The following is a 23,799-nucleotide window of genomic DNA, read 5'->3' on the forward strand; positions in this document are numbered from 1 at the left end:
CGGCTGATCCCTGTCCCACCTGGAGCGTGGCGGGCCCCCTCCCTGCATGGTCTGCTCTCCTGCTCTGTGCTGACCGCATGGTGGGCTGGGAAGGTGCCTGCGACAGAACTGAGGTCTCATCTGGCTCAGGACTGTGTGCCGGGACCCAGGCAGCAGAGCAGTGAGAGCAGTGTGTGCAGTTGTGGAAATGCCACCACACAGCCTTGTCCTCGTGGCTTGATAATTACGTGGGCACAGGGTGTTGGCCAGGATCCTTCCCTGGAGATATTTTGGTGCTTTTTCTGTCTTATGACTGCTTATTTTCTGACATTGTGAGAAGAATGCAGAAATTATTAGTATTCCTCATGTGTGTTTCTAGATTAGTTTGACTATCTTGAGTTTGCAAGGTGAGCAATAAACAAATTTTCAAAACAAAACAAAAAGCAACGATAACAACGCAACAAAGAAAACTCGCCATTTGGCAGGAGCCCACGAGTTCTCAGGCAGCGAGTGGAAGGCTGACAGGCAGGGCTGTGGGACAGCGGTGGCCGGTTGGTTGCTGTGCTCCCCAGCTCCCAGGGTCATCTGAATTTTCATGAGAGGAGACTGTGGCCAGCCTCCACCGACCTTCCTATGATTTCAATAATGTGATAGATAAAATCCGGTCCTTTCCAAGCAGGGGCAAGATGCCCAGCACTGAATCCTGCCTGGCAAACAATCCTGTTGTAAACGGCCTCCTATTGACTTTTTCTTTAATGTCCCATTTACAACCCACACGCCCTCAGGGAAGGAGAAGACCCAACTTCCTGATGCCAAAATGAGGGAATGACTCTGAAAGAAAAGAAAGGGGCATCTTCTGTGCGATCTTTCAGACGAACGTAAACCATAGGTTCCTCATCATTCTGATGGGGGGGGTCTGTCTGGGCTGTGTCCCACCTGGATCAGTGCAGGAACCTGCACTTAACAAGAAAACCCAACACAATGCAAAGGAGAGCTTGCTTCATTTGGGGTAGCCCGCGGTGTTGGCTTCTTTCTCATTAATTCAGTTATTTTGCCAGAACCTGGGCCCCATTATCCATAAATTATCCCCAGTGCCTTGGCGAGTCAGGAAGTGTTGCTGAAGGGAAAGAGAATTTTAATACAGAGACGTCACAGCTTTTCTAATCCCTGCTACTTTTTCCACTGCCTGCTACTTTTTCCACTGCCAGAGAGCGTTTTCTCCCTCCGAAAACTCAGAGGCATTAACTGAGGACCATCGGGGTAAAATGAACTGTCTCCTTGGGCTGATTTGCAGCCTCTCATGTAGATGTAAGCATGAACGTACGCTTTTCCTGCCCAGTCCTGATGTCCTTTTTCACCTTTTAAAAATACAAATCAACAGAAAGGATGAGAAGGAAGATTCTTGAGCCCTGCCACACTGCAAGGCCTGGCCCCGTGGTCTCCTGGTCTGGTGGCCCTGCCTGGATTCAGCATTACTGTCTGCACTCCCTTAGTGGCCCATGTGCAAAGAAGCCCCAGGCAGAGAAGGAGGAATCAATGTTGTGGAAAAGAGAGGGAAGAGAGAAATTTTACAGGATTCCGTGTTAGTACCTTTACACAGATACTACAAGTCAGTGTGGGCATTTCATTAGGAAACCCTGTTTGCTTTCATGGCATCATTTTATTTACAAATAGAATTTTTAGTCTGAAAGTACAGGATTATTATTAGGTGGCATCAGGATAATAACTGGGATGTTATTATTACACATATTATATTCATCAGTGGCTCCAGAATCTCTGATCATCAGATTCCTGGGTCCACCAGGCCAGGACTGGAGCTTGAGAATCTGGTTTTTAAGAAGCAGGTCTATCCAGCAGTCTCAGCGCAGAAGCCTGAGTGCATTTTTTGTGCACAAGGCAAATGAAAGGTTGTTGCCCTAGCAGCTCTGTTTTAGTTTGGGTATTTGTATCACCATGATTAATCTTCAGTTTGGGTTGCCACAGACAGAAAGAAATCCCATTAACTCATTTAGTTTACCAACATTTATCTCTGTAATTTCCCCAGGGTCTGAGGCACACTGAAACAGGAATTTTTTTTTTTTTAAGTACAAATACAAACAAAAGCCAGTCCTTTTTTTAAAAAGTAATTTTAATTTATGTTGGGCCTCAATTTTTTAAAAATGTAAATCAACAGAAGGAATCAGAGGAAGCGATAACGTTTAGAAAAACCAGTACTTGACATTTTCCCTAGGACTTGTTATTGATGCTGTTTATTTTCCAGTGAAACATCAATACCCACAGCACAAAACCCTGCATTGCTGAGGGTCTTGAGTCTCTGAGACAGGTGGGCTGTGTATTGATGCTTTAATGTGTGTTTTGTCAACACGGACAACAGAGTCAGGAAAGATCGCATTGCAGTAGTGATGGTGATGGTTTCCCTTTTACTTTTGCCATCTGTAAATAAGACGTTGTAATGGAGACCTCTTACTGCTGGTCAGTGCACATGAGAAACAAGCAATGCGAACTACGCGTGGTTAGGTTTCTTGGCCCAAGTTGCCATTTCTTCCACTGCAAAGTGCTCTGCTATTTACTTGAAAACACAGAGCTTTATTCACGTTGACAGTGTTTTAAATAACAAAGGGAATCAGTAAACAGAATCTTTACAAGTGTTAGATGTGTTTGATGTCTTTGATTTTTGAGGAATTACACCTGCTTTCACAAACCTAGTAAATGGAAGGTTCTGCTAGCCCTGGGTCTCTAGAGACTTGAACCTCCGGCAGTTCCGTTTTCTTTAAAAACAAATAGGGAATTCCTTGGTGGTCCAGTGCTTAGGACTCGGCGCTTTCACTGCCAGGGCCCAGGTTCAATCCCTGGTGGTGGAACTAAGATCTCAAGCCGCACAGCACGGCAATAAATAAATAAATAGTCAATCAAATCGCTTCTGAGAGATGGAGACATCCTGTAGCTGGATGCTGACACCGAGACTAACATTCATCACGCTCCTCATACCAGACCGCGTTGTACCAGACAGGCTGCATCTCATTTGATTCTGAAAATAAGCCCAAGTCACATGTTATCATCTCTACTCTTCTTGATGAGGAAACTGAAGTGTCCAGAGGTTGTGATTTAAGCCACACTGTGAGGAAGTGAGATAGTCAGGTCAGCTTGACTCCAAAGCCCATGCCTTTCAGCCATCTAACCTTGCCCTCCAGATCTGTCTTTCCACTGCAGTGGCACGTGATAACCCATGAGTTAAACATGGGAAAGGGATCAGGCCCCGTTCAGATAGGCCCCTGTGAGCAGCCCCACATAACCTCTCCCAGCTTCTTGATTAGAGAACCTCAACTTCTCCAAACATAAAATGAACCACTCGATCATCCGTCTCGAAATAGCGATGTGGAAACAGGCTCCAAACCAGTGGGAAATGACATTCCAGCAGCTGAACCCAGCCACCTCCGCTTCCCTGACCCCTGGGCTGCCCGCGGGCTGGGAACACCTACTCTCGCCTCCTCTGCGGCCACGGGCCGCACATCCACCTGGGGAAGCTCCCCAGCCTCCCCCCTCCACCCGGGAACCCCTCCTCAGGAGCCTCGTGCTGCCGGGACCCCCTCCCCTCTTTCCACTCCCTCAGCATCTCCTGCCACCTCCTCTGTCCCCCACCTGGTGACCCCGCTCCCCACCCTCCTCCCGCCAGCCCGTATTCACCCCTCAGAGGGTAGCCCCTTGAACCACTGCTCTGGCTGCGCCATTTCCTCACCCCCGTTCAGTTCCTACACCGCGGTCCACATCCCTGCAGCCAGAGGGTCCTCTTCACACGTCCCACTACTGATCCTCACCTCCCGGGAGCAGGCGCACAATTAAAACCTCCCCGCCTTCTCTCCCACCTCCCTCGCCGGTCTCTCTACCCAGCTTCCCCCTTGCAGACCACCCCGGGCTGGCTGGCCTGTCCATCTGTTCTTTCCTCTTGCCTCATTCCAAATCTTCTCTTCCAGCGGCTCCTTTCCCTGACCCCTCTTCCCCCTCCTCCAGCAGCCTTTGTCGGTCATGCCCGCCAGCTGTCTTGGAGTCTGTTTCTCCCCATCGGTCATGGCCACGGTCAAGTCCACCCATCCCACCCCTCCATCCATCTTCCTGCCAGCCTATTGCCCGCAGCAAGCACATTGGACGGGTCCCTCTGCTGCTCTTCTTAGGAAAAGCTGAAGCCCTTAGCTTGGTCTGCAGGTCCGGCTGGTTCTGGAGCCTCCTCCATCAGACTGGCCACCTGCCCTTCCTTGGGGAAGGCCCACACTTTCCCAGTCCCTCTGCCTGGAACCTAGGAACCCCACACGTCACCCACTGGGAGTGAGAGCTTTCAGACCCCCAGCGTAGGGAGTGGCCCCCAGTTGTCTGTTCGATGGTTATTGCAGTGTGGCTGCAGAATGTCTGTGTCTGGGCCAGGTGGTGATGGGAGGGGGCCCTGCTGTTCCCAGTTGCGCCCAGCACCGCGCCCGCACACAGTAAGCGCCCTGTACATGCTTTGGGTGGCTGGGAACAGGGGTGGGCAGAAGGGCTCTGCATCACAGGACTCTGTTCATGTGACCTCTGGGTGAACACCGTGAGGGAAAAGTCAATATAAATGACTTCATTAAAGTTTAAAACTTTGATATAACGCAGGAAAAAAGAGAAAAATACGTGGCAGAGGTTGCTGTTTTTAATTTACAAAGAATCCTTTCATATCAAAAAGAAAAAGCCAAACATTTAAGTAGGAAAAGAAGGACATGCATGGGCAGTTTACTAGAGAAATAGCCTATTAACCTATGAAAAAATATTCAACCTCACTTGTAATCAAAGAAATTCAGATTAAAAGAGCATTTTATTATTACCTATCATGTTGGCAAATAATAGTGTAACATGGGCTAATATTTTCCTGGTAGCTTTTAATTTGATACTTAATAGAACTCTTGTGGGTGGGTCTTGTGTTATGAATTAGGAAATTAAGGTTCAGAGAAGTTATTTGCCCAAGGCCAAGTAACCCGTGAGCACCGGAGCAAACATGTCCTGGTGCCCGGTAATCAGCCAAGGCTTGGTGGGCAAGTTGGTTCAGCTGGAGGGCAATCTGGTGATATAAGTGCGTATGCTCTGACCCTGTAATTTTACTTCTCGAGTTTATCCTAGGGGAAGGGGAAAAAAACGTAAATGTGCAGAGATCTACCTGGTAGGATTTTTATCACAGCATTGTTTACAATAGCAAAAATTTGAGAATAATTTAAGTGTCTAGCAATGCGGAGATTGTTTAAATGAATTATGCGTATTTACGGAAAAGAAGTTCAGTGCTGCTGTTGGCAGTGTTAATGGTCAGATGTATCTAGCTATGTGGAGTGAGAGTGAGGGGGTATCATTTAGTCAGAAAGGACATGAGAAACACAATAGTATCTTATCAAATTTAGAACAAACGGGACGTTGTACGTAGAGAACAGTCTGGAAGTGGATAGACCAGTGTCATCAGTGGATATTTTCTTAAATGCGGTTAGAAAGTGTCTGTTCTAGTAGTTCCTACAGCGTGCACATAGTTCACCTGTTCATGAAGAAATGGAGCATTCCCAGCCTGTGTAAAGCAGGAGCCATAGAGAAAGGGGCACCTGCTGACCTGGGAGAACAGCCCCCGGGGATGCTCATCCTGGCTCCGTGTTCCGGGGCAGGGGGTGTTGCGGTGACACCGCCTCTTCTCCCTTCCAGGTGCTGCTGAGCCAAGTGCACCGGCTGAGAGCCCTGGACCTGCTGGGAAGATTTCTGGACCTGGGTCCCTGGGCGGTGAGCCTGGTGCGTGCTTCCCGTGTCCGCAGTGGGAGGCACGAGACTCCACGTCACCGTCTGACGAATCAAGGGACCTTGGCCATGCGGCCGAGGATGACTGTAGGGGTGGCCGTTAAGCCCGCAAGGCCCCCATGGACCTCACTCTTTGCACCTTCATTGTCACATTGTTGGGGGGCCCTTTCCCGTCTGCTGTTAGGCTTCACCTTTGCAGAACAGAAAGTGTCCTTTAGGGACACTCTAGGGAGGAGCTCACCCCTGCCAGGCCAGGAAGCTGGCAGCCTCTGGGCTGAGTCCCCGGCCACACGCGGCGTGTGTTCTCCTGGGAGAAGCCGGCGAAGCCTCACTCGCCGTCCTTTCACTGTGGTTTTAGGCACAACTCTGAAACACTTTTCTATCATTCTATTCACAGGAGAGTAGAAACGGCCGTTCAAAACACTGACAAAAATAGAGTCAAAAGTGATCCATTTTTTCAACACATAAATCACCAGGGAAAGAGCTCAAGAGGGACCTAGAGATAAAAGGGGATTCAGGAGACCCACCACCAGGTGCAGGGTCTGGACCTTATAGGGCTCTATTTGCAAATGAAAGTTTGAAAGTTAAAATTTGAAAAATTAATATTCATGAAACAATTAGAAATTTTACATGAACTGAATATTTTATGTTATTAAAGAATAATTGTTGAGACTTCCCTGGCAGTCGAGTGGTTAAGACTCCTTGCTTCCAATGCAGGGGGCGCAGGTTCGATCCCTGGTCAGGGGACTAAGATCCCACATGTGGTGCAGCGCAGCAAAAAAAAAAAAGAATAATTGTAATTGTTCATTTTTTTAGGTGTGGTAATGGTATGTGGTCATGTTTTCATAAAAGAGACCTTATTTTTTAGAGATAAACACTAAGTGTTTACAAATGACACAATGTGATACCTAAGACGTGCTTCAGAACATTCAGGAAAGGACGGTGGGTAGGGCCAGCCAGGACGCCGCGCCCTTTCGGTTGATGGCGTTGAAGCCAAGTGATGGGCACATGGGAGTTCAGCATATTATTTTATCTCCATTGATGTATATTTAAGTTTTTCATTGTATATTGTCAACCAAGAGTGATAATTGATAGTTCAACATGAAGGAGAAGAGGGAAAACCTAAAAATTAGGAAGAATGCACGAGCAGTCCTTGCTAGCCCTCTTACACTCCCAGGTGCCAGCAGGGAGGCCGTATGTAGCTCACCAAAGGTAGACTCAGGTGGAGGCCTGGCATGTCTCTTACCTTGTGAGCTGCGTGAGCTCATGCAGCCCAAGCAGGCAGGCCTGGGTCGCTTCTAGGAGAAGGACTGGAGGTGAGGGAGGCACGACCCTTCCCCGTGCAGCTCCGTTAGTGCTGAGGACGCTATGCGCTCTGCTCCCTCTGGCGCGGGGCTGACGTGCTCTCTCTCGCAGGCCTTGTCTGTGGGTATTTTCCCCTACGTGCTGAAGCTGCTCCAGAGCTCAGCCAGGGAGCTGCGGCCTCTCCTTGTCTTCATCTGGGCCAAGATCCTCGCCGTGGACAGTGTGAGTAATGTCTGTACCCCCTCCCCAACAGGAGAACTGCCCGGCCCCACTGTCCATTCTCCTCCTCCCGGCCTCACGCCTTCCATGGCCTCCCTCCCTCCCAGGAAAGGCTGTGCTTCTCCTGGGCCCAGTCCTGGTCTGTCATGCTGGCCCTCGGTTCACCTGTTGTCTCTTGTGCGCTGCCCCCTCCTCACTCACAACCACCCCTCCAGCCAGCGAATGACCCTGCCCGCTTCCTTCTTGACGCTCGGCCCTGCCTCCCCCCATGAGTCTCCTGTCTCCAGCCAGTGCTTTCCCTCCCCAACCCCGACCCTGGGAACAGTCCCGTGGAGGCCCAGGCTGTCACCTGTAAGGCTCAGGCCGCGGCACTAGCAGTCACTTCTCAGCCATGACAGCCCAGCCCACGTCTCCAGCTCTGCTCCCAGTAGGCACCTCCCCACCCCTGTCCTCATGCCTGTGGGTCTGCAGTCACATGTCCACTGCTCGAAGTCCTAGGCAAGGCCCTGTACTCAGAACTGTGCTGAAGGCCATAGGTGTTGCAGAGCTCAGCCGTCCCTGCCCTCGACACTGTCCATTGGGGACAAAACCCTCTACTGTGAGGCCGGAATCCGCACACAGGCCTGGCACGAGGGTGACTCTTCAAAAAGTGGAGAAATCTTGTGGGTAGGGCTGCATTTGTGTGCCTCAGTGTAAAGGAGATTATAATGTTAACCCAGGTGGCAGGGGGCCACCGAGGCCGCTGCTGCAGGAATTCACGCCCAGAGGGAGGGGTGAGGGTGGCTGGAAGGTGGGGGCTGTTGGACAGGAAGGGCCAGGGTAGGGGACGCACAGGTATCAGGAGGGCCAGGCGGGTGTGGAGAACAAACGGTTCTCAAGTTTGAACCTGTGTGGGGCGTGGGCCGGCTGTGTCAGTGACAGAGGGGCGCCGAGCGGGGAGGCATGGTGAGGGGAGCGCTCAGGGGACCACTGGTAATGGGGCCTCATGGCCTGGGAGATGGAGACTAGGGCCCTCATCTACCCGATGACAATGGCAGGCAAGTCCTCGAGGGGAAATGTGACACGAAGGCCCAGCGGGCTGAGGGCTGAGCTTCGGGGTCCGCTCTTCGGGGGGCAGAGAAAGGAGGGTGGAAGGAGGTTGTCAGAGAGGGGAGGGCTGGGAAGTCTGATTACAGAACATGAAGAAGGAGGCTCCAGAACAAGGGAGAGCGCTGGGAGCGGGACAGAGACCCTCAAAGAGGCTGCCGCACTTGGCAGTCAGGCTTCAGAGGCGCGTGGGGGGTGGGGCAGAAATGGGGGCTCTGGGGAGGAAGGACGAGGTGCGGCCCTCAGCTTGCTTGAGGGGTTTGTAAGTGGGGAGACGAGTCGGCATCAGTGGTTGGGTTTGCTTGCTTGTTTTGAAGGAATGGTGACTTAAATTGTCTCTAGTTGCGAGAAAAGAATCAGCAGAGAAACTACCATACATCTAATCAGACTTTGACCCGCCCACTCTGTACATGTGTGTGTGCACACGTGTGTGTATCTGGGTGACGCCCCGTGGCAGGGGCTCTCGTGTGAAGATTCTTAGTTCTTGCATCAACTCCATGCTATAAGTGTGGTTTTGTAGATTATTTGCAGATAAGAAAATGCTCATTTAAGGAGCTGCCCAGGAGCCCATAGCAAACCTGTAACAATTTGTTGTGAGCTGAGTGGAGCCCTTACCACCCACAGGAAAGGGGGATCAGCAGAGCCACAGAGAAGGAGGGCAGGAAGCAAGGGCGTCACCATGCAAAGGGGGAGACCATTCTCTGCTCTGCAAGGGGTGAAAGGAGAGAGTGGGGGACCTCAGCTCAGAGTGTCAGCCCCTCCTTCCTGTCCAGGACCCCTGCGCCATTGAGATAGCCCTGCAGGCCGCCCGCTACCTGGGGCTCTTTTCAGCTTGCACACCCCCAGGGCTCCCACTCCCTAGCACCGGTGGGCCTGGAGTTGACAAATGCGTCAGGCAGATCCGGCCACCTGGTCCTGTCCCTACCGCCTTCGTGCATCAGTCCTGCACGCTGCCGCCTGAAACCACTCACGTGACCCTTTTTGCTCCAGGCCCGTAAGAGCCATGCCTGCCCACTCAATGAGTCTCTGACCTGGCTCCCCACGGATCCGGGTCCTCCTCTCTTATCTGGGCTCTGCACGGCTGCTGAGACCACTTCCCCATGCCATGGCGGCTGGAGCTTTGCTGTGAGGGGGCTAAAAACGGGTAACGGTTGCATGAGACTGTGAGTGTCACGGGGGCATCCCCAAAGAAGGTGTCATAGCCTGTGTGCCTCTAGGGAGAAGGCTGTCTTTCATTACGTTGTGTTGGGTTGGGGTTGGTGTCTGGAGTCATCTCATGGAGCAGCTTTGTTGGTCTCCTGGTTCTGAGAGGTGGCCTGTCAGCTCCCGGGGCATTTCTATACAGACAGTCATGTGGACTCTCTCCCAGCCCTGTGGTTTCGTTCATTTTCCTGGTCTAGCAGTACTGACTGGGAGGCTGCGATCAATACACCCTTGCATGTTCCTGATTTTAATGCTCGTCTTGATGCTGGGAACAGCCTCCATCCTCAGTGCATCCAAGTCTGACCTTGACCTCAGTTCAACCTTGGCCCTTTTTGGACCCAGTGCCCTGCTGTGTCCAGTGAATGTCCATTGCTTGTCTGCTCTGGAATGATGGCCAGAATATTCTATATTTCAACAAAAGATTTATCTTTCTACCCATTGAACTAACTTTGGATAAACAGTGACTTTAAAAGACTGGCCAAAACCCTAGATTTGAGAGTTTAAAAAACTGAATTTAGGTCCTGTTGCCCTCAATTTCTTAAGCCAGCTATTTTTACTTCCCACAGCCATCATCTGCCTCTCTGTAAAGTTGTGGTAATAATGCTTCCTGCAGCATGGTTACAGAGATCAGAACTACGGTGTATGAAGCGGTTTTGGAAATTTTAGAGTGAAGGGAGTAGCAGTAAAACCTCATTTCTACCCAGCCCGTCTCTGCTACACTAAAGCCTTCTGTTGCTGATCTGAAAGCCTGGTCTTGTGGCTCAGGAAACTGTACCTTTTGGTCATTTCTACTTTGCCCTTTGTCAAACTTAATTGAAAAGTCAAGCTACATAAACAAGAGGGCTTTTCTGGGGAAGTTATTTCAGAACCTTCCTTGCTTCTCTCCTACTTCAATACCTTTGTCATCTGTATCACACATTTAGAAATTCACTGGCACTGCTCTTGGTACCTGGCCATTAAGGACCATGTGCAAAGGTTCTGGATGCCTAAAATGGAGAGACTACCATGATGCGAAACCCAGTGAAGGGGAGGGACAGAAAAAATTTCCCCTAAGAGATGAGGGGTGGCAATCAGCCACCCAAGCCTGCTCCCCGGGGCCACCAGTGCTACAGAACACCCTCAGCCCACTGGGATTCTTGTACTCATCAGGATTTTTAGTAGCTTTTAGGACCTGAAAATAGAGAATGTCTTTATATTTAGTCTTCGGAGTGGCTATTTCTGCTTTAATTGTTTTTCTTTACATGAAAGTAGATGACCCTTCAGAACTGCGCTTTGCTGCTGAATTCTCATGGAATTTGCAGTTGATCATTGTAATCTGGTTGGAAACTGCCTCTCGGTCACATTTGTCTCCAGGGGTCTGTTTATCTCTGGAGCCCAATATGGGAGAGCTCGTCAACAGCACAGATGCTGCAGTGCTCCTCCATTACACCTGCTGTAAGGCCATCTCAGGGCCTGCGTTCACTGTGTGCTCGATGCTGGAGGAATTACACATTTAATAACACTTGAGGAGCTGTGCCTGGGCCCAGCTGGAAATGTCCTAGCCTGCAATGTTCTTGTAAATTCAGGCGCTGGGACCATCCTCTGAATTATCTCCTTAACCAGCTTGTAGCACCTGTTTATTTAAGGGCAATCATCCCACTGAGAGACATTTTTTAGTTATTTCCGACTGAGACTGAGCATCGTTTACTTCATCCTTCCTTTTCATGATCACCCTGGCCTGAGTTTCCAAGAGATTAAAGTTCTGTGTGTTTCTGAGGAGTTGTTCCTCCCCTCCTGGCATCTGGCCTCCGCTACTCACATGGTGTGTGCCTCCCGCAAAGCTCAGAGCTCCCGGAGTGAGTCCTCGATGTGGCCACCATGAGGGTCAGAAGGCATGTTGTTTGTGACGGGGACGCCCACCTTGGGACGAAGGAACCTGCACAGAGGCAAGGCATCCCAGCACTCCAACGCACTCAGCTGTCCCCGGGCTGGGGAGCTTCCCACCCTCAGGGCACTTCCCCAAGAGTTAAGAAGGTGTGGGCCCCACTCAGGCTGTACTCCCAGCTAAGGGATGAGTCTTGGGCCCCCTCTCATCCCACAAGCATATGTTGAGCACACACTATGTGTCATTATGTGAGGGGCTCCTAAAGGATTCAGAGAATTACCTGAATTTTTTTTTTTTTTGAGCTCAAACGTCCATTATTTCAAAGCAGTAATAATTTAAAATTATAAAAACCTTTCCGCCGTCGAACATGTAGAGGGTGAGGTCGGATACAAACAGGAAGGGAGTCAGACGCCCGGCCCTGGAGAGGCCGGGCTCCCTCCGCAGCCGGGAGGGGTGGGTCCTCCAAGCCTCCACCGCGGCAGGCCCAGTGGCACCACAGTCCGTGGGCGTGAGGGGTGCAGGGGGCCGCGGAGCCCGCAGTCCCAGCCCGCGGCCCAGTGCTCACCCCGGGGGCCAGCCGGGATGCTCAGGAGCTGCTGGCCGGGTTCTCATTACCGGGCGAGCTGAAGGAGGAGGACGAGGAGGAGGAGAAGCTCGCCCCCGCCAGGCCCGGGGGTGGGGGGCTGGTCGGTGGACGTGTTCTGTCCTGTGAGGCTTTTTTGGCAGACGGGGCAGCTGTCGTGCTGCTCCAGCCAGGGCACGATGCAGCCGTTGTGGAAGAGGTGCTTTCAGGGCAGCTGCCGCAGGCGCTCACCCAACCTGTAGTCGTCCTTGCACACGGGGCACTCCAGCCCGGAGCCTATGTGCTCCTCGGTCACGGGGGCGGTGGGGAGGGCCTGGATTTTCTTTTTGTCTGCGGGCGGGGAGCCCGTGTTTTCAAACTGATTGAGGTGCAGGAATTACCTCAGCCTTAGAGAAGGTAGGCTCAGTCTGGGAAGAAGCAAGGAGGGGAACTCCAGAAAGAGCTACAGGCTCAGAAGGATCATGTGCCGTTTGACTGAAGGGGCAGTTTGCACTGTGGGGGCACTGATGTGCAGAGAAGGCGTGCCTCGGGACAAGGAAATCTAATAACAGCACATTAGGAAAGCCCTTTCCTGTTGTCTCAGTGCCCTGATAATTTCCAAGAAATCTGGTCCCAGAGGATCTCTTCTCAAATCACCCATACACACACCATGTTACTCTACACTTACTGCTACCAAGCAAAAATTACCAGACATGTGAAGAAGGAGGAAAATATGATCCATAATGAGGAGAAAAAGAAAATGAGTCCACCGAAACTTACTCTGAACTCTCACAGATGTTAGAATTAGCAGACAAGGACATTAAAACGGTCATTACAAGTCTGTTCCACATAAAAAAGGTCCACTGAGACATGGAAGATATTAAAAGGACCCAACTCAAACTTCTAGAAGTGAAAACTATGATACATGACATGAAAAGTATACTAGATGGGATTAACAACCGATTAAACGTTGCCCAAGAAAAATTAGTGAACTTAAGGACATTGTAATAAAAACTCTCCAAAATGAAGCACAGTGAGAAAAGAAACTTTTATAAAACTAAAGGAACATCTTTGAGTTGTGGGACAACTGCAAGTGACTGAATATATGTGTACTGGGGGCCCCTAACGGGGGATGGCAGAAAAAATATTTGAAGAAATAATGGCTAAGACATTTTCAGATTTGATGAAAACTATAAACCTACAGATCCAGGAAGTTCAACAAACCCCAAACACAAGAAACATGAAGAAAACTACACCAGGGCACCTGATAATCAAATTGCTTAAAAAACAACAAGTTAAAAAACTCAGAAGCAGACAATAAGAAAAGGAACAAAGAAGCAAAGATAAGGATGACAGCAGATCACTTGTCAGAAACAGTGACCGGAGGAAGACAGTGGGGCTGCATCTTTAAAGTCCTGGAAGAAAAACCATCAACGTAGAATTCTGTACCCAGTGAAAATACCTCTAAAAAACGGAGACAAAATAAGGACTTTTTAAGACATATAAAACTGAAAGAATTCATCACTCGTAGATCCACAGTATAAGCAATGTTAGAGAAAACCCTTTGGGCGAAGGAAAATAATACCCAGAGGAAACATGCATGTACACAATATGGTGAAAAGCACCAGGAAAGAATGCTCCACGGATAAAGGTGTGGGGTTTATTTTCCTTGTTATTTAAATCTCTTTAAAAGATAATTGACTGTTTAAACAAAAAGTAATAGCAGTGTACTATGGAGTCTATAGCATATGTAAAAGCAAAATGTATGCTAACAGTAACAAAAAGGTTGGGAAGAGAGAAATTGAGGAAATACTATTGTTAGGTTCTCTTCACTTCATTGAAGTGATATAATATCACCTGAAGGTGAACTGTGATAAAATGTAGTCCATAAACTTTAAAGTTATCACTAAAAAAATTTTGTAACTATAGCCAATTAGCTAACAAAGGAGATAACATGAAATCATAAATATATACAAGCAACACAAAAGAAAGAAGAAAAGGAGGGAAAGGGAACAAAGAATAGACGAGATAAATACCACAAACATAATAAGACAATAGATTTAAGCATAACCATATCAATAATCACAATGTAGATAGTCTAAATACCCAATTAAAAAGCAGAGAGTGTCAGATTGGATTTAAAAGAAAAAAAAAAAGAACAAATTATATGAGCCTGAAAGAAATGCACTTTCAGTGTAAAGACACAAATAGATTAAAAGTAAAAACATATCATGCTACCACTAAGCAGAAGAAGGCAGCAATGCCCCTGTTAATATATCAAAGTAGGTTTCAGGGCAGAGAATATTACCAGAGACACAGAGGTGTTTCCTAACACTAAAGGAGCCCACCCATCATGAGAATAGAACAGTCTAAATGTTTATTCACCTAATAACAGTATTTCAAAACACATAAAATGAAAACTGTTGGAACTGCAGGGGGAAATAGGTAATCCATAATTACGCCTGGAGAATCCAGCACTCTCTTCTCAGTAAATGACAGAACGAGTAGATGGGGAACCAGGGAGGTTCTCTCAGACACTTGAACAGCACCATCCACCTGCTGGACAAAGCTCCACACAACTGTAAACCACATGTTCTTTCCAAGTGCCAGGGACGTACACCAAGATGGACCTCATCCTGCATCATAGAACAAACCACAACACATTTAAAAGAAATGGAATCTTACACAGCGTATTCTACAACCACAGTGGAATCAAATGCAAAATCAAAAGAGGTGATAGGAAAATCAACAAACACTTGGAAACTAAACTGCATACTTTTAAATAAATGATTAAAATATTTTAATTATAAAAGTTTAATAAATAATATAAATATATTGTATAAAATAAAACATAATATTAAAGTATAAATGTTATATAAATAAATGTATAAGCAGCATAAAAATGTAAAATCATATTTATTTATAATTATAAGTATGTATAAAATAAGTGGGACTACATCAAACTAAAATCTTCTGCATAACAAAGAAAACAGTCAACAAAATGAAAAAACAACCTTCAGAATGGAAGAAAATATTTACAAACATCTATCTGATATGGGATTAATATCCAAAATATACTACGATAAGGAACTCTTGCAACTCAAAAAGAAAAAACCTGATTAAAAAATGGTCAAAGGACCTGAATAGACATTTTTCCAAAGAAGACATACAGCTGGCCAAAGCGCACATGAAAAAGTGCTCAACATCACTAGTCATCAGGGAAATGCAAATCAAAACCATAATGAGGTATCACCTCATGCCTGTCAGAATGACTGTTGTCAAAAAGACAAGAGATAACAAGTTCTGGCAAGGGTGTGGAGAAAATAAGGGTGTGGAACCCTTGTGCACTTTTGGTGTGAAGGTAAATTGGTGCCGCCACTATGGAAAATAGCATGGAAGTTCTCAAAAATTTAAAAATGGAACTACCATACAATCCAGCAATCTCACTAATGGGTGTATATCCAAAGGAAATGAAGTCGGTAGTATCCAAAGAGATATCTGCACACCCAAGTTCGTTGTAGCATTATTCACAATAGCCAAGATGTGGAAACAACCTAAGTGTCCATCATCAGATGAATGAATAAAGAAAATGTCACACACAAACACACACACAGTGGAATATTATTTAACCATAAAAAGGAGGGGGAGATCCTGCCATTCATCAACATGGTTGAACCTGGAGGACATTGTGCTAAGTGAAATAAGCCAGACAAGAGAAAGACAAATGTTGTATGATCTCATTCATTTGTGGAATCTTAAAAAAGTCAACTCATAGAAACAGAGAGTAGAATGGTGTTTGTCAGGGGCTGGAGAGTGGGGAAGATGAGAAGATATTGGTCAAAGAGGACAAACTTCCAGCTATAAGATAAATAAGTTCTGGGGATCTAATGTACAGCATGGTGACTAGTTAACAATACTGTATTGTATACTTGAAAGTTGATAAGAGAGTAGATTGTAAGTGCTCTTCTCACTCCAAGAAAAAAAAAGGTAACTATGTGAGGTGATGGATGTATTAACTTGATTGTGCTAATCATTTCACAATACATACTTTAACCATGACATTTTACACCTTAAATATATACATTTTTGTTAATTATACCTCAGTAAATCTGGGAAAATATTTATGTATATTTTATAATGTAATTGATATTTATATACTTTAGTATAATTTGTATATAATTATGAATATTTATAATCATATAAACATATTAATAAGTAAAATAATGAAATAAAACTTTTTAAAATAATTTTTTTCAAAAAGGAGGTCTCAAGGGAAGTAAAAAGTACCTTAAACTGAATAAAAAGGAATATACAACGTTTCAAAACCTGTGGGACACAGCTGAGCAGTGTTGAGAGGGAAACTTCTAGAACTAAATGCATACAACAGAAAAGAAGAAAGACAACATTTAGGCAAAAACACAAGGTACAAAGTGATACATAGCCAGGAAAAATATGGGTTATCTTCAGTAATCATATTAATTACATAAAGATCAAATATCTACCTTTCTTGGTCCTGTGCAGATATGACTTTAGACAGATCTAATCTTTCTTCTGATATTTTTCACATACTGTTTCAGGCAGACACAGGGAATAATACACAATTCTGTGTCATAAAAATTATTCCAGAATCTTTCAAGGTAAAAACTTCTCGTGAACATAATTTTTTAGAATGATAAATATGGAAGATTATAATTATTTATAGTCCTGTAAAATTAATAAAGAAAGGTTTCAGGGACTTCCCTGGTGGCATAGTGGTTAAGACTCCGCACTCCCAATGCAGGGAGCCTGGGTTCGATCCCTGGTCAGGGAACTAGTTCCCGCAAGCATGCTGCAACTAAGGAGCCCATGTGCCACAACTAAGGAGCCCGCCTGCTGCAACTAAGACCCGGCGCAACCAAATAAATAAATAAATAAATAAATAAATAAATAAATGTTAATTCCCCTTATTAAAAAAGAAGAAGAAGAAGAAAGTTTTCAAATCACTGACCTCAGCTTCAACCTGAAGATGTTAGTAAAAGAAAAGCAGATTAAACCCAAAGTAGGTAGGAGAAAGGAAATAATAAAGATCACAGTGGAGATCAATGCAAAAGAGAACAGAAAAGCAGTAGAGAAAATCCACTCAACCGAAGGCTGGTTCTTTGAGCAGATCAATAACTGCTCAGACTAATAAGGAAACAGAAGACACAAAACCCCAAATCAGGAATGAGAGAAGTGGCATCACTGAAGGTTCTGGAGACACTGAAGGGATAGTGAGGGAATTTATGGACAACTTGATGCCCAAGCTTTTGATAACTTTGATGAAATTAATTCTTTGAATGACACAAGCTGCTCACTTAAGAAGATAGATAATCTGAATAGCACTGTATCTATTTTTAAAATTGTATTTGTGGTTAAAAACTTTCCTGCAAAGAAAGCTCCAGGCTCAGATGGCTTCACTGGTGAATTCTGCCCAAATGTTAATGAAGAAATATACGGATGGCAAACAAGCATCTTCCCATATCATCCTATGATACTTGCTTTGCCCTGATACCAAAAACCAGACAAGAAAACTACAGACCAGTGTCCTTGGTGAAGATAGATGCAAAAATTGTAAACCAAAATTTAGCAAATCAAATTCAACAATATATAAAAAGGAAAGTACATTATGACCTTGAAGGACTTATTTCAGGAATTTAAAGTTTTTAAAGATTGAAAAACCAATGTAATTTATCATATTAGCAGAAGAAAACCCGTATTATTATCTCAATAGACAGAAAGAAAGCATTTGACAAAAACTAAAATCTATTCCTGATTTTAAATAACACCTCTCAGAAAACCAATAAGGGAACTTCATCAGCATGAAGAGCATCTACAAAAAATGCTACAGCCAACATCACACTTAGTGGTGAAAGTCTGAACACTAAGATGAGGAACAAAACCAGGGCATCTGCCCTCATCTCTTCTCTTCAAAGTTTTGCTGGATGTTCTAGGTAGTTCAATGAGGCAAGAAAAAAAACATCCAGTTTGGATAGAAAGATGTATAACTGTCTTTATTTTCAAACAGCACAATTCTCTATGTAGAAAATCTGACTGTATCTACAAACAAACAAACAAACAAACAAATACTAGAACTAATAAGTGACCTTAGTAACATTGCAAATTATAAGATCAATACCCAAAAATGAGTCTTATTTATATACACTGTTAACCAATTTATACAAACTGTTAAGAACATTTACAATGGTATCAAAAATATGAAATACTTAGGGATAAATTCTGGCAAAGATATGCAAGACATACGCTGAAAACTACAAACTATTGCTAAGAGAAATTAGAGAAAATCTAATAAATGGAGAGATATTCCATTATCGTGGGTCCTGATCTTAAAATCCATATGGAAAAGCAAAGGACCTAGAATAGCCAAAACAACTTGAAAAAAAAAAATTTAAAGGACAACTGCTACCTGATTTCAAGACTTATCATAAATCTACAGCAATTAAGACTGTAGAAGTGGCATCAAAATGGGCAAAATATCAATGGAACAGAATAGAAAGTCAAGAAATAGACTCACACATATACAGATGACTAATTTTTGAAGTTACAAAGACAGTTCAACTCAGTGGAGATAGAGATAGTCTTTTCAACATGTGGTGCTGGGGCCATTGGACATCCATCTGCAAAAAGTGAACTGCAATCTACACCATGTACCATGACAAAAATTAACTCAAAATGGGAAAATATTTGTGAATCATTAATTTGATTAAAAACTTGTAGTGAGAATATGTAAAGCACTCTCAAAACTCTATATGAAAAGAAACACACAAACCAAAAAAATGGGCAAAAGCTTTGAACATACACTTCATTAAAGAAGTATGATGGCAGATAAGCACATGAAAAGGTGCTGAACATCATTCATCACCAGAGAAATGCAAAGTTAAAACCACAGTCAGATACCACCACATACCTATCAGTATGTCTGAAATGAAAAAGACTGATAGTATCAAGTGTGGGCTGGGATTTGGAGGAACTGAAACTCTCATAAATTGTGTTCGGAATGCAAATGGCACAACCACCCTGGGAGGTTTCTTCACAGTTTCTTATAAAGATTAACATACATACTCAACCATCGAATCCAGTCATCTTACTCATAGATAGTCACCCAAGAGAAATGAAAGCATATTTCCAGACAGAAACTTCTACATGAATGTTTATAGCAGCTTTATTTGTAACAGCCAAAAACTGGACATAGCCTGAATGTCCATCAACAGGTGGATGAATAAGCAAATGGTGATTTATCCATACAATGGAATACTACTCAGCAGTAAAAAAGGGTAAACTAATCCCCAAATAATTATGCTGTGTAAAAGAAGGATACATGTTGTATTATTCCATTTAAACAAAATTCTAGAAAATGCAAACTATAGCCACAGAAAGCAGATTAGTGGAATAGGAGGAAGGATTCCAAAGGGCATAAGGAAACTTTTCAGGAGATAACTTAATTACCTTGATTGTGGGCATGGCTTCACAGGTGTAAACATACATCCAATATTGTCAAATTATATAGTTTAAATATGTGCAGGTTTTTGTATATCACTTATACCTGAATAGAGCTGTTAAAAAATTCAAATTGTAGAATAGTCCACAAAAAAACTGTAATTGTCCTATCTAGATTTTCAATTCAAGAAAGACCAAAAAGTGTGGGGAAAATTGTTCCAGATTAAGACTAATGTTGCATGACAACTAAGGGCATGTTCTGACTGGATCCTGGATCAAAAACCAAAGGCTAGGGCTTCCCTGTTGGCGCAGCGGTTAAGAATCTGCCTGCCAATGCAGGGGACACGGGTTCGAGCCCTGGTCTGGGAAGATCCCACACGCCGCGGAGCAACTAAGCCCGTGTGCCACAACTACTGAGCCTGCACGTCTGGAGCCTGTGCTCCACAACAAGAGAGGCCGTGATAGTGAGAGACCTGCGCACCGCGATGAAGAGTGGCCCCTGCTTGCCACAACTAGAGAAAGCCCTCCCACAGAAACGAAGACCCAACACAGCCAAAAATAAATAAATAAATAAATAGATTAAAAAGTGAAAAAAAAAAGCAAAACCCAAAGGCTATGAAGGACATTATTTGAACAATTGGGAGAAATTTGAATAAGGACTGAATATCAGATAATAATATTGTATCAATGTTAAATTTCTTGAGTGTGATCATGGTTTTGTGGTTATGTAAGATAATGTCCTTTTTCTTAAGAAAATTTCCAGGCAAAATGTCATGCTATCTGCAACTTTCAAAAAGTGCAGAAAAATACAGGGGAAAGGAAAGAGAGAAGCAAATGTAGCAGAATATTTTTTATTAACTGTCCTTCAGGTCATGTGATGGAATCAGCTATCAAAAGCAACATTACACGTAGATGAGAGAGTCCAGAGAATGTGGCAAAATCTACCCTACTCTTGGAGGATGGCGGTGGTTGTCTTTTAATAAATTCCTTAAGTTGTTTGTTATCATTTGTTTTTCTGCTAATTAACAAGATTAAGAGAGGGGAGGGACTTCCCTGGTGGCTCAGTGGTTAAGAATCCACCTGCCAATGCAGGGGACACGGGTTCGAGCCCTGGTCCAGGAAGATCCCACGTGCCGCAGAGCAACTAAGCCCGTGCCACAACTACTGAGCCTGCGCTCTAGAGCCCACGAGCCACAACTACTGAGCCTGCGTGCCGCAACTACTGAAGCCCACTCCCTAGAGCCCGTGCTCCACAACGAGAGAAGCCACCGCAGTGAGAAGCCTGCGCACCGCAATGAAGAGTAGCCCCCGCTCGCCTCAACCAGAGAAAGCCCGCGAGCAGCAACGAAGACCCAACGCAGACAAAAATAAAATAAATACATTTATAAAGAAAAGAGAGAGGAGACAGTTAAAGATTTCTATAAGCTAGGTTCCAGTTAATAGAGGATTTTTCATAGACACAGCTAATATGTAATTCAGGCAGACCTTCCCTAGTTACAGCTAATATAGTTTTATTTATAGTGCCACCAGGGGATTCCAAGGGCACAGTATCACTGAATTTGGAAAAACATTGTGTGTCGGTATAGAGGAAGTACATCCAGATTTGGGGACACAAAGAGCTTCACTGTGTGTGCCAGCTATCCCAGTCCCAAGAAGGAACACGTTGTGTGAGTGAAAAGCAGATCAGAGATTAGTGGAGTTTTATTTCTGTAGCTCCCCCCCTCCTCCCCACATCTGTGCTAGTTCTCCTTCTCAGTCTCAAAACTTCTGCTGGGGCTTCCCTGGTGGCGCAGTGGTTGAGAATCTGCCTGCCAATGCAGGGGACACGGGTTCGAGCCCTGGTCTGGGAAGATCCCACATGCCGCGGAGCAACTAAGCCCGTGAGCCACAATTACTGAGCCTGCGTGTCTGGAGCCTGTGCTCCGCAACAAGAGAGGCCGCGACAGTGAGAGGCCCGCGCACCGCGATGAAGAGTGGCCCCCGCTTGCCGCAACTGGAGAAAGCCCTCGCACAGAAACGAAGACCCAACACAGCCATAAATAAATAAATAAAATTTAAAAAAAAAAAAAAAAAAACTTCTGCTCTTTTCTCTGCATAGTGATTTTATCCCAGCTCACTGACTCTGACGTTCACAGCCTCTCTTCCTGCACCTGTATCCCCCCTTTTTCCCACCCCCCCGATCCCAGCTCGCAGTTGAAAAAGTGAGCAGGGTTAACTTCCTCTCCCATCCAAATATGATTCACGTCACCCAAATTGGAGTGTGATCAGGTGGGCCAGAGGATCTGCCATCCAGAACCTGCTTTCTTTTTTTTTTTAATTAATTAGTTTATTTATTTATTTTGGGCTGTGTTGGGTCTTCGTTGCTGCACGCGGGCTTTCTCTAGTTGTGGCGAGCGGGGGCTACTCTTCGTTGCGGTGCGCAGGCTTCTCATCGCGGTAGCTTCTCTTGTTGCGGAGCACGGACTCTAGGCACGTGAGCTTCAGTAGTTGTGGCACGTGGGCTCAGTAGTTGTGGCTCGCTGGCTCTAGAGCACAGGCTCAATAGTTGCGGCGCACGGGTTTAGTTGCTCCGCAGCATGTGGGATCTTCCCAGACCAGGGCTGGAACCCGTGTCCCCTGCATTGGCAGGTGGATTCTTAACCACTGCGCCACCAGGGAAGCCCCTGGAACCTGCTTTCTTAATGGTCCAATCACGGAAGGCAGGGCAGCCCGTGGGGCTGGTCCTATGACAACCCGGGGCAAACATACCTCCTGTGCTGGGAGTTTGTGTCCTGAATGCCTTGTTCTTACAGTTTTTATTTTAATAAGATATATTTTTTTAATCATAATTTTGTATTTACAGAAAACGTAAGACGATAGTAAATAGAGTTCCCATATGTCCCACACCCAGTTTCCCCTGTTGTCAGTACCTTACATTAACATGGTACAGCTTGGTAAGAAAGTGGCGGCCTCCTATAGGGCCCACGCCAATGAGCAGTCGCCAGAGCCGCCACTGCCAGTATCCCTGTCTCCATAGTGAGCCATAGCTGCCCCCTGCCTCCCAGGGGACCCTCCAACACTAGCAGGAAGGAAGGAAGGGATCATCTACAATCCCCTACCATGGATTCTCTGGGACAACGAAAATGTCCCTCATTTGTAAAGAAGCCTTGGAATTTCCAGGAAAAGATGGAAAACATGGATCAGAGAAGGATGAGCAACTCTCCCAAGTTCACTCTGCTGACTGGTGATCAAATCTGGGTAAGAATTCCCATCTTCATTCAAAACTCAGAGCCCTTCTATATGCCATACCACAGCGGGGCATATGCAGTCCATTCATCAATGAAATTCCCATTTTTTGATTATTCACCTTTGATTATTCCACTGCAACTTCCTTTCTAATGACTAACAGTTTAAAAGGAGGACCAAAACTCTACTTTTCACTGAAATTCTGTATTTTTAGATAAGCCCAAGGACTTGGGATTCAGTATGAAAAAGAAATAAAAGAAGCTGCTCCATTAAAACAACAACAACAGCAGCAGCAAAACATGGTACATTTTTTACAACTAAGGAGTCGACGTTGATACACTGTCATTAACTAAAGTCTACACTATTCAGGTTTCCTCAGTTTTAACCTCATGCCCTCCTGCTGCTCCAGGACCTCTCTCGTACCCCACATGACATGCAGTCATCCCATCTCCTCCGCCTGCTCGTGACCAGATGGTCTCTCAGACTTTCCTGGTTTGAATGACCCCGACGGTTTAGAGGAGGCCTGGGCAGGGATGTGCAGACTGTCCCTCTGCTGGTTTGTCTGATGTTTTTCTCGTTGTTAGTCTGGGCTTGTGGGTTTGGGGGAGGGAGAACACAGAGGAAAAGTGCCCTTCTCATCACATCCCATCAGGGTCCGTGCTCTCAACATGACTCCTCACTGTGGCTGGGCTCTTGGTCACGTGGTTGAGGTGTCCCTTGGTCACCTGGCTGAGGTGTGTCTGTCAGGTGACACTGCTGGGAAGTTCCTCTTTCTCCCCTTTTCATCCTGTTCTCTTTGGGTTGCCATCACTGTGATGTGCTGAGATTTTTTTTTTTTTTTTTTGCATGACCTGCTTTATGTCTGTTGTTGACCACTGTTCCTTTATTCACCTTCATGATATATTTAAAAACTGAATCGCATTTTTCTTAAATAAATTTATTTATTTATTTGTTTTTATTTATTTTCGGCTGCATTGGGTCTTCGTTGCTGCGCACGGGCTTTCTCTAGTTTGTGGTGGCTTCTCTCGTTGTGGAGCACGGGCTCTAGGCACACGGGCTTCAGTAGTTGTGGCACATGAGCTCAGTAGTTGTGGCTCGC

The 23,799-nt window shown here is 45.5% G+C and overlaps 1 protein-coding gene across 2 annotated transcripts in view; it reads left to right on the top strand.

Moving 5' to 3' along the window:
* Positions 1–23,799, top strand: part of RPTOR (regulatory associated protein of MTOR complex 1) — a 353,305-nt gene that overhangs the window by 271,211 nt on the left and 58,295 nt on the right. For both annotated transcript variants that reach the window (XM_036836768.1, XM_036836767.1), the window contains exons 12-13: positions 5,674–5,757; positions 7,180–7,290. In XM_036836768.1, the coding sequence (XP_036692663.1) occupies positions 5,674–5,757; positions 7,180–7,290 (195 nt within the window). The remainder of the gene's footprint in view (positions 1–5,673; positions 5,758–7,179; positions 7,291–23,799) is intronic.

Source organism: Balaenoptera musculus, chromosome 20, assembly GCF_009873245.2.
Source record: "Balaenoptera musculus isolate JJ_BM4_2016_0621 chromosome 20, mBalMus1.pri.v3, whole genome shotgun sequence".
NCBI lineage: Eukaryota > Metazoa > Chordata > Mammalia > Artiodactyla > Balaenopteridae > Balaenoptera > Balaenoptera musculus.